The sequence below is a fragment of the Pleurodeles waltl genome, chromosome 3_1 (assembly GCF_031143425.1).
Source record: "Pleurodeles waltl isolate 20211129_DDA chromosome 3_1, aPleWal1.hap1.20221129, whole genome shotgun sequence".
NCBI lineage: Eukaryota > Metazoa > Chordata > Amphibia > Caudata > Salamandridae > Pleurodeles > Pleurodeles waltl.
In genome coordinates, this window is record NC_090440.1 from 8,630,249 (window position 1) to 8,642,867 (window position 12,619).

General features: G+C 50.0%; 1 protein-coding gene across 1 annotated transcript in view; it reads left to right on the top strand.

Moving 5' to 3' along the window:
- Positions 1–12,619, top strand: part of MYBPC3 (myosin binding protein C3) — a 337,466-nt gene that overhangs the window by 160,198 nt on the left and 164,649 nt on the right. Inside the window, exon 19 of the mRNA XM_069221629.1 lies at positions 12,422–12,528. Coding sequence (XP_069077730.1) covers positions 12,422–12,528 — 107 coding nt within the window. The remainder of the gene's footprint in view (positions 1–12,421; positions 12,529–12,619) is intronic.

The following is a 12,619-nucleotide window of genomic DNA, read 5'->3' on the forward strand; positions in this document are numbered from 1 at the left end:
CTAAGTCCCACCCAACCATGTCAACTCAGTCCCACCCAATTATATCAACTCAGTCCCACCTGACCATGTCAACTCAGTCCCACCGACTACGTAAACTCAGTCCCACCTAACCATGTCAACTCAGTGCCACCTAACCATGTCAACTCAGTCCCACCTAACCATGTCAACTCAGTCTCACCCAAACATGGCAACTCATTCCCACCTAACCATGTCAACTCAGTCTCACCCAAACATGGCAACTCATTCCCACCTGACCATGTCAACTCAGTTCCACCCGACAATGTAAACTGAGTCCCACCCAACCATGGCAACTCATTCCCACCCAACCATGGCAACTCATTCCCACCCAACCATGTCAATTCAGTCCCACTTAACCATGTCAACTTAGTCCCACCCGACTATATCAACTCAGTCCCACCTGACCATGTCAACTAAGTCCCACCCAACCATGTCAACTCAGTCCCACCCAATTATATCAACTCAGTCCCACCTGACCATGTCAACTCAGTCCCACCGACTACGTAAACTCAGTCCCACCTAACCATGTCAACTCAGTGCCACCTAACCATGTCAACTCAGTCCCACCTGACCATGTCAACTCAGTCCCACCTAACCATGTCAACTGAGTCCCACCCGACTATGTCAACTGAGTCCCACCCAACCATGGCAACTCATTCCCACCCAACCATGGCAACTCATTCCCACCCGACCATGTCAACTCAGTCCCACCTTACCATGGCAACTCATTCCCACCCGACCATGTCAACTCAGTCCCACCCGACCAAGTCAATTCAGTCCCACCCAACCATGTCAACTCAGTCCCACCCAACCATGTCAACTCAGTCCCACCCAACCATGGCAACTCATTCCCACCTGACCATATCAATTCAGTCCCACCTGACCATGTCAACTCAGTCCCACCTAACCATGTCAACTCAGTCCCACCCGACCATGTCAACTCAGTCCCACCCGATCATGTCAACTCAGTCCCACCTAACCATGTCAACTCAGTCCCACCCGATCATGTCAACTCAGTCCCACCCAAACATGTCAAATCAGTCCCACCCGATCATGTCAACTCAGTCCCACCTAACCATGTCAAATCAGTCCCACCCGACTATATGAACTCAGTCTCACCTGACCGTGTCAACTCAGTCCCACCCGATCATATCAACTCAGTCCCACCTAACCATGTCAAATCAGTCCCACCCGATCATGTCAACTCAGTCCCACCTAACCATGTCAAATCAGTCCCACCCGACTATATCAACTCAGTCTCACCTGACCGTGTCAACTCACTCCCACCCGATCATGTCAACTCAGTCCCACCTAACCATGTCAAATCAGTCCCACCCGATCATGTCAACTCAGTCCCACCTAACCATGTCAACTCAGTCCCACCCGATCATGTCAACTCAGTTCCACCTAACCATGTCAAATCAGTCCCACCCGATCATGTCACCTCAGTCCCACCTAACCATGTCAAATCAGTCCCACCCGACTATATCAACTCAGTCTCACCTGACCGTGTCAACTCAGTCCCACCTAACATTGTCAACTCAGTCCCACTCCACAATATCAAATCAGTCTCACCTGACCATGTCAACTCAGTCCCACCTAACCATTTCAACTCAGTTCCACCCGACAATGTCAACTGAGTCCCACCCAACCATGGCAACTCATTCCCACCCAACCATGGCAACTCATTCCCACCCAACCATGTCAATTCAGTCCCACTTAACCATGTCAACTTAGTCCCACCCGACTATATCAACTCAGTCCCACCTGACCATGTCAACTAAGTCCCACCCAACCATGTCAACTCAGTCCCACCCAATTATATCAACTCAGTCCCACCTGACCATGTCAACTCAGTCCCACCGACTACGTAAACTCAGTCCCACCTAACCATGTCAACTCAGTGCCACCTAACCATGTCAACTCAGTCCCACCTAACCATGTCAACTCAGTCTCACCCAAACATGGCAACTCATTCCCACCTAACCATGTCAACTCAGTCTCACCCAAACATGGCAACTCATTCCCACCTGACCATGTCAACTCAGTTCCACTCGACAATGTCAACTGAGTCCCACCCAACCATGGCAACTCATTCCCACCCAACCATGGCAACTCATTCCCACCCAACCATGTCAATTCAGTCCCACTTAACCATGTCAACTTAGTCCCACCCGACTATATCAACTCAGTCCCACCTGACCATGTCAACTAAGTCCCACCCAACCATGTCAACTCAGTCCCACCCAATTATATCAACTCAGTCCCACCTGACCATGTCAACTCAGTCCCACCGACTACGTAAACTCAGTCCCACCTAACCATGTCAACTCAGTGCCACCTAACCATGTCAACTCAGTCCCACCTGACCATGTCAACTCAGTCCCACCTAACCATGTCAACTGAGTCCCACCCGACCATGTCAACTTAGTCCCACCTAACCATGTCAAATCAGTCCCACCCGACTATATCAACTCAGTCTCACCTGACCATGTAAACTGAGTCCCACGAACCATGTCAAATTAGTTCCACCCGACCATGTCGACTCTGTCCCACCTAACCATGTCAAATCAGTCCCACCCGACTATATCAACTCAGTCTCACCTGAGCATGTCAACTCAGTCCCACCTAACTATGTCAACTCAGTTCCACCCGACTATGTCAACTGAGTCCCACCCAACCATGGCAACTCATTCCCACCCAACCATGGCAACTCATTCCCACCCGACCATGTCAACTCAGTCCCACCTTACCATGGCAACTCATTCCCACCCGACCATGTCAACTCAGTCCCACCCGACCAAGTCAATTCAGTCCCACCCAACCATGTCAACTCAGTCCCACCCAACCATGTCAACTCAGTCCCACCCAACCATGGCAACTCATTCCCACCTGACCATATCAATTCAGTCCCACCTGACCATGTCAACTCAGTCCCACCTAACCATGGCAACTCATTCCCACCCGACCATGTCAACTCAGTCCCACCTTACCATGGCAACTCATTCCCACCCGACCATGTCAACTCAGTCCCACCCGACCAAGTCAATTCAGTCCCACCCAACCATGTCAACTCAGTCCCACCCAACCATGTCAACTCAGTCCCACCCAACCATGGCAACTCATTCCCACCTGACCATATCAATTCAGTCCCACCTGACCATGTCAACTCAGTCCCACCTAACCATGTCAACTCAGTCCCACCCGACCATGTCAACTCAGTCCCACCCGATCATGTCAACTCAGTCCCACCTAACCATGTCAACTCAGTCCCACCCGATCATGTCAACTCAGTCCCACCCAAACATGTCAAATCAGTCCCACCCGATCATGTCAACTCAGTCCCACCTAACCATGTCAAATCAGTCCCACCCGACTATATGAACTCAGTCTCACCTGACCGTGTCAACTCAGTCCCACCCGATCATATCAACTCAGTCCCACCTAACCATGTCAAATCAGTCCCACCCGATCATGTCAACTCAGTCCCACCTAACCATGTCAAATCAGTCCCACCCGACTATATCAACTCAGTCTCACCTGACCGTGTCAACTCACTCCCACCCGATCATGTCAACTCAGTCCCACCTAACCATGTCAAATCAGTCCCACCCGATCATGTCAACTCAGTCCCACCTAACCATGTCAACTCAGTCCCACCCGATCATGTCAACTCAGTTCCACCTAACCATGTCAAATCAGTCCCACCCGATCATGTCACCTCAGTCCCACCTAACCATGTCAAATCAGTCCCACCCGACTATATCAACTCAGTCTCACCTGACCGTGTCAACTCAGTCCCACCTAACATTGTCAACTCAGTCCCACTCCACAATATCAAATCAGTCTCACCTGACCATGTCAACTCAGTCCCACCTAACCATTTCAACTCAGTTCCACCCGACAATGTCAACTGAGTCCCACCCAACCATGGCAACTCATTCCCACCCAACCATGGCAACTCATTCCCACCCAACCATGTCAATTCAGTCCCACTTAACCATGTCAACTTAGTCCCACCCGACTATATCAACTCAGTCCCACCTGACCATGTCAACTAAGTCCCACCCAACCATGTCAACTCAGTCCCACCCAATTATATCAACTCAGTCCCACCTGACCATGTCAACTCAGTCCCACCGACTACGTAAACTCAGTCCCACCTAACCATGTCAACTCAGTGCCACCTAACCATGTCAACTCAGTCCCACCTAACCATGTCAACTCAGTCTCTCCCAAACATGGCAACTCATTCCCACCTAACCATGTCAACTCAGTCTCACCCAAACATGGCAACTCATTCCCACCTGACCATGTCAACTCAGTTCCACCCGACAATGTCAACTGAGTCCCACCCAACCATGGCAACTCATTCCCACCCAACCATGGCAACTCATTCCCACCCAACCATGTCAATTCAGTCCCACTTAACCATGTCAACTTAGTCCCACCCGACTATATCAACTCAGTCCCACCTGACCATGTCAACTAAGTCCCACCCAACCATGTCAACTCAGTCCCACCCAATTATATCAACTCAGTCCCACCTGACCATGTCAACTCAGTCCCACCGACTACGTAAACTCAGTCCCACCTAACCATGTCAACTCAGTGCCACCTAACCATGTCAACTCAGTCCCACCTGACCATGTCAACTTAGTCCCACCTAACCATGTCAACTGAGTCCCACCCGACCATGTCAACTTAGTCCCACCTAACCATGTCAAATCAGTCCCACCCGACTATATCAACTCAGTCTCACCTGACCATGTAAACTGAGTCCCACGAACCATGTCAAATTAGTTCCACCCGACCATGTCGACTCTGTCCCACCTAACCATGTCAAATCAGTCCCACCCGACTATATCAACTCAGTCTCACCTGAGCATGTCAACTCAGTCCCACCTAACTATGTCAACTCAGTTCCACCCGACTATGTCAACTGAGTCCCACCCAACCATGGCAACTCATTCCCACCCAACCATGGCAACTCATTCCCACCCGACCATGTCAACTCAGTCCCACCTTACCATGGCAACTCATTCCCACCCGACCATGTCAACTCAGTCCCACCCGACCAAGTCAATTCAGTCCCACCCAACCATGTCAACTCAGTCCCACCCAACCATGTCAACTCAGTCCCACCCAACCATGGCAACTCATTCCCACCTGACCATATCAATTCAGTCCCACCTGACCATGTCAACTCAGTCCCACCTAACCATGTCAACTCAGTCCCACCGACCATGTCAACTCAGTCCCACCCGACCATGTCAACTCAGTCCCACCGAACCATGTCAAATCAGTCCCACCCGACCATGTCGACTCTGTCCCACCTAACCATGTCAAATCAGTCCCACCCGACTATATCAACTCAGTCTCACCTGACCGTGTCAACTCAGTCCCACTCCACTATATCAACTCAGTCCCACCCGACAATGTCAACTGAGTCCCACCCAACCATGGCAACTCATTCCCACCCAACCATGGCAACTCATTCTCACCCGACCATGTCAACTCAGTCCCACGAACCATGTCAAATTAGTCCCACCCGACCATGTCGACTCTGTCCCACCTAACCATGTCAAATCAGTCCCACCCGACTATATCAACTCAGTCTCACCTGAGCATGTCAACTCAGTCCCACCTAACTATGTCAACTCAGTTCCACCCGACTATGTCAACTGAGTCCCACCCAACCATGGCAACTCATTCCCACCCAACCATGGCAACTCATTCCCACCCGACCATGTCAACTCAGTCCCACCTTACCATGGCAACTCATTCCCACCCGACCATGTCAACTCAGTCCCACCCGACCAAGTTAATTCAGTCCCACCCAACCATGTCAACTCAGTCCCACCTAACCATGTCAAATCAGTCCCACCCGACTATATCAACTCAGTCTCACCTGAGCATGTCAACTCAGTCCCACCTAACTATGTCAACTCAGTTCCACCCGACTATGTCAACTGAGTCCCACCCAACCATGGCAACTCATTCCCACCCAACCATGGCAACTCATTCCCACCCAACCATGGCAACTCATTCCCACCTGACCATATCAATTCAGTCCCACCTGACCATGTCAACTCAGTCCCACCTAACCATGTCAACTCAGTCCCACCCGACCATGTCAACTCAGTCCCACCGACCATGTCAACTGAGTCCCACCGAACCATGTCAAATCAGTCCCACCCGACCATGTCGACTCTGTCCCACCTAACCATGTCAAATCAGTCCCACCCGACTATATCAACTCAGTCTCACCTGACCGTGTCAACTCAGTCCCACTCCACTATATCAACTCAGTACCACCCAACAATGTCAACTGAGTCCCACCCAACCATGGCAACTCATTCCCACCCAAACATGGCAACTCATTCCCACCCGACCATGTCAACTCAATCCCACCTAACCATGTCAACTTAGTCCCACCCGACTATATCAACTCAGTCCCACCTGACCATGTCAACTAAGTCCCACCCGACCATGTCAACTCAGTCCCACCCAATTATATCAACTCAGTCCCACCTGACCATGTCAACTCAGTCCCACCCGACTACGTAAACTCAGTCCCACCTGACCATGTCAACTCAGTCCCACCTAACCATGTCAACTCAGTCCCACCTAACCATGTCAACTCAGTCTCACCCAAACACGGCAACTCATTCCCACCTGACCATGTCAACTCACCTAACCATGGCAACTCATTCCCACACGACCATGTCAACTCAGTCCCACCCAACCATGGCAACTCATTCCCACCTGACCATGTCAATTCAGTCCCACCTGACCATGTCAACTCAGTCCCACCTAACCATGTCAACTCAGTCCCACCCGACCATGTCAACTGAGTCCCACCGAACCATGTCAACTCAGTCCCACCTAACCATGTCAACTCAGTCCCACCCGACCATGTCAACTGAGTCCCACCGAACCATGTCAAATCAGTCCCACCCGACCATGTTGACTCTGTCCCACCTAACCATGTCAAATCAGTCCCACCCGACTATATCAACTCAGTCTCACCTGACCATGTCAACTGAGTCCCACGAACCATGTCAAATCAGTCCCACCCGACCATGTCGACTCTGTCCCACCCAACCATGGCAACTCATTCCCACCAAACCATGGCAACTCATTCCCACCCGACCATGTGAACTCAGTCCCACCTAACCATGTCAACTCAGTCCCACCCGACTATGGGGGTGATTCTACCGCCCGCCAAGCGGGAACCGCCAGAAGACCGTACCGCGGTCAAAAGACCGCGGCGGTCATTCTGGGTTTCCCACTGGGCTGGCGGGCGACCGCCGAAAGTCCGCCCGCCAGCCCAGTGGGAAACACCCTTCCCACGAGGACGCCGGCTCAGAATGGAGCCGGCGGAGTGGGAAGGTGCGACGGGTGCAGTTGCACCCGTCGCGAATTTCAGTGTCTGCAAAGCAGACACTGAAATTCTTTGTGGGGCCCTCTTACGGGGGCCCCTGTAGTGCCCATGCCATTGGCATGGGCACTGCAGGGGCCCCCAGGGGCCCACCGGCACCCCATACCGCCATCCTGTTCCTGGCGGGCGAACCGCCAGGAACAGGATGGCGGTATGCGGTGTCAGAATCCCCATGGCGGCGCAGCAAGCTGCGCCGCCATGGCAGATTCCCATGGGCAGCGGAAAGTCGGCGGTACACCGCCGGCTTTCCGCTTCTGGCCGCGGCTGTACCGCCGCGATCAGAATGCCCGGCGGTGCACCGCCAGCCTGTTGGCGGTGCTACCGCCAACCTCCGCCCTGGCGGTATTTACCGCCAGGGTCAGAATGACCCCCTATATCAACTCAGTCCCACCTGACCATGTCAACTCAGTCCCACCTAACCATGTCAACTCAGTCCCACCCGATTATATCAACTCAGTCCCACCTGACCATGTCAACTCAGTCCCACCCGACTATATCAACTCAGTCCCACCTGTCCATGTCAACTCAGTCCCACCTAACCATGTCAACTCAGTCCCACCCAAACATGGCAACTCATTCCCACCCGACCGTGTCAACTCAGTCCCACCTGACCATGTCAACTCATCTACCCATGGCAACTCAGTCCCACCCGACCATGTCAACTCAGTCCCACCCAACCATGGCAACTCATTCCCACCCAACCATGTCAACTCAGTCCCACCCAACCATGGCAACTCATTCCCACCTGACCATGTCAATTCAGTTCCACCTCACCATGTCAACTCAGTCTCACCTAACAATGTCAACTCAGTCCCATCCGACCATGTCAACTGAGTCCCACCGAACCATGGCAACTCATTCCCACCCGACCATGTCGACTCTGTCCCACCTAACCATGTCAACTCAGTCCCACCTAACCATGTCAACTCAATTCCACCCGACTATGTCAACTGAGTCCCACCCAACCATGGCAACTCATTCCCACCCAACCATGGCAACTCATTCCCACCCGACCATGTCAACGCAGTCCCACCTTACCATGGCAACTCATTCCCACCCGACCATGTCAACTCAGTCCCACCCGACCAAGTCAATTCAGTCCCACCCAACCATGTCAACTCAGTCCCACCCAACCATGTCAACTCAGTCCCACCCAACCATGGCAACTCATTCCCACCTGACCATATCAATTCAGTCCCACCTGACCATGTCAACTCAGTCCCACCTAACCATGTCAACTCAGTCCCACCCGACCATGTCAACTCAGTCCCACCCGACCATGTCAACTGAGTCCCACCGAACCATGTCAAATCAGTCCCACCCGACCATGTCGACTCTGTCCCACCTAACCATGTCAAACCAGTCCCACCCGACTATATCAACTCAGTCTCACCTGACCGTGTCAACTCAGTCCCACTCCACTATATCAACTCAGTCCCACCCGACAATGTCAACTGAGTCCCACCCAACCATGGCAACTCATTCCCACCCAACCATGGCAACTCATTCTCACCCGACCATGTCAACTCAGTCCCACCTAACCATGTCAACTTAGTCCCACCCGACTATATCAACTCAGTCCCACCTGACCATGTCAACTTAGTCCCACCCGACCATGTCAACTCAGTCCCACCCAATTATATCAACTCAGTCCCACCTGACCATGTCAACTCAGTCCCACCCGACTACGTAAACTCAGTCCCACCTGACCATGTCAACTCAGTCCCACCTAACCATGTCAACTCAGTCCCACCTAACCATGTCAACTCAGTCTCACCCAAACACGGCAACTCATTCCCACCTGACCATGTCAACTCACCTAACCATGGCAACTCATTCCCACCCGACCATGTCAACTCAGTCCCACCCAACCATGGCAACTCATTCCCACCTGACCATGCCAATTCAGTCCCACCTGACCATGTCAACTCAGTCCCACCTAACCATGTCAACTCAGTCCCACCCGACCATGTCAACTGAGTCCCACCGAACAATGTCAAATCAGTCCCACCTAACCATGTCAACTCAGTCCCACCCGACCATGTCAACTGAGTCCCACCGAACCATGTCAAATCAGTCCCACCCGACCATGTCGACTCTGTCCCACCTAACCATGTCAAATCAGTCCCACCCGACTATATCAACTCAGTTTCACCTGACCATGTCAACTGAGTCCCACGAACCATGTCAAATCAGTCCCACCCGACCATGTCGACTCTGTCCCACCCAACCATGGCAACTCATTCCCACCAAACCATGGCAACTCATTCCCACCCGACCATGTGAACTCAGTCCCACCTAACCATGTCAACTCAGTCCCACCCGACTATATCAACTCAGTCCCACCTGACCATGTCAACTCAGTCCCACCTAACCATGTCAACTCAGTCCCACCCGATTATATCAACTCAGTCCCACCTGACCATGTCAACTCAGTCCCACCCGACTAAATCAACTCAGTCCCACCTGTCCATGTCAACTCAGTCCCACCTAACCATGTCAACTCAGTCACACCCAAACATGGCAACTCATTCCCACCCGACCGTGTCAACTCAGTCCCACCTGACCATGTCAACTCACCTAACCATGGCAACTCAGTCCCACCCGACCATGTCAACTCAGTCCCACCCAACCATGGCAACTCATTCCCACCCAACCATGTCAACTCAGTCCCACCCAACCGTGGCAACTCATTCCCACCTGACCATGTCAATTCAGTTCCACCTCACCATGTCAACTCAGTCCCACCTAACGATGTCAACTCAGTCCCATCCGACCATGTCAACTGAGTCCCACCGAACCATGGCAACTCATTCCCACCCGACCATGTCGACTCTGTCCCACCTAACCATGTCAACTCAGTCCCACCCGACTATATCAACTCAGTCCCACCTGACCATGTCAACTCAGTCCCACCTAACTATGTCAACTCACCTAACAATGGCAACTCATTCCCACCCGACCATGTCAACTCAGTCCCACCCGACCATGTCAATTCAGTCCCAACCGACCATGTCAACTCAGTCCCACCCAATCATGGAAACTCATTCCCACCCAACCATGCCAATTCAGTCCCTCCTGTCCATGTCAACTCAGTCCCACCTGACAACGTCAAATCAGTCTCATCTGACCATGTCGACTCAGTCCCACCCAACCATGACACCCATCTCTTGAACTTGTTACAAGTTTTTTTAGATATATTTTTTCCTTTGAACTGTTGTTTATATAGCCTGTTTAATAATTACACATTTTCTAAAACATAGAAATTGTCCTAATAATTTAATGTATTTATTTAAAACATTTATAAAGCGCACTATCACCAAAAATGGTATCTTAGCGCTTTAAGATTGTTTTTACTTTAAAAATTCATGTTGAGAAGGTGTGCTGCACATGCCCCCCCCCACCTCCACCCCCCAGCCACCGCCATAAAGACTCTGGGGCCTAACTATCTGCATGTTGTAGTGAGTGAAGTATTACTACGTACAACAACCCGCAGTTCACAAACCTGCCAGTGGAGGGCACTGCCTCAACTCATCGACTTTTCTCTGCAGATAATTCGCCAGGGTGGTAAACTTTGCACTTGTATAGCGCACTACTCACCCTTTAGGGTCTCAAGGCGCTGTACGCATACCGCTGTGGAACCCCTCCTGGCTTTTCCCTGTGAGGCGCTCACTCCTGGACAGCCCCAGGGTGAAGCCAGGCATCCAAGCGCTGTGAGGGTGGTGGGGTTCTCCAGACCAGTACCTCTATGTATTAGTAGTAAATGTGGAAGCGGCAATGGGGAGAGGTTGGAAAATGGGGTATACTTACTACAAAATAAGAGAGGGTACGGAAGAGTAATGAGGGGTACAGGGAAGGTCTGGCTAGTACTGGATGGGCAGCCACAAACGACTAAGCCCACCGCTGTTCAAAAACTGCACTTTTAAAGTTATTACAGCCCAAGAGGTGACAAATCGGTAGTAAATATACACCATCTTGCTCCAGATTGCATCTCTTGGGTACGGAAGCACACGTGCATCGAAAATAATAGCAGCAGGGACTTAAAAATACTCAGTGGGAAATAATGTTAAATGAATACCATTTTTCTGACTATATATATATATATATATATATATATATATATATATATATAAATATATATATATATACACACATATATATATGCATACACACACATATATACGTATATAAATATTTTTTTAATTTAAAAATGTATCTTTATTTAATGAATATTTTGTTACTTTAAATTTTAACAATAACTCACTATTAAAATAAAATGAAATTAAACTTTTAACCTGGTGTTCACAAAAGGTAATAATTGAAATTAATTAGACACATACATTTTAACAAAATTTAAAAGATAGCAAATACAAATAAAAATCTTACTGTAGGTGGGAATTTTGTAATTATTTAAGAAATATTAATACATTAAGTAAATGTATTTTAATTATATATTTAATTTAATGGGATAGTGTGCTGTAACGATTAATTTAAAAGTTTTGTTTTCATAACAAATAAATATTTTACATTATGTTATGTTTATATTTATGTTTACATGTCTCTTTATAATTGTTGAAAGGAATACTACCCTTTAAATATTTTTCGGTATACTTTCCCATAGGGAGACCTTAGCCATGGTGAAACGTTACTAGTAGCAATTTCACGCTCATGCACCCTAGTGCAGAAGGCTCCACTAGGAGTTGAAGAGATGCACGTCTACCCTTAGGTGTAAATGTGCACTCAAAAATGGTGAATAGCAAAACAGTACAGACTCACTCCTAGGTGTTGTGGTAGATTTACAAGTGAGTACATTTACAACCCTTGTGCATCTGTCCCTCTGCGTACACTTCTTTCCATCCCTCTGGTTCACATGCCTAGAGGAAGGCCTTGACACACGTAAGATGGCTGCTGCACAGCACTCTGTGACCTCTGACACCTCTCTGGTTTATGTGATTCCAGGATCCACAAGCTTACAATTGACAATGTGGTGGCTGAAGATGAGGGTGATTACTCCTTCATCCCCGATGGATTTGCCTTCAACCTTTCTGCCAAACTCAAGTTTTTAGGTAAGTTTCCAGTTAAATGTTCCTCAAAATACTTTAAAGTAGCTCCAAGAGAGGGGATAGTTTTAGGGGGCTCGTATGTCCGTTGGCCTGG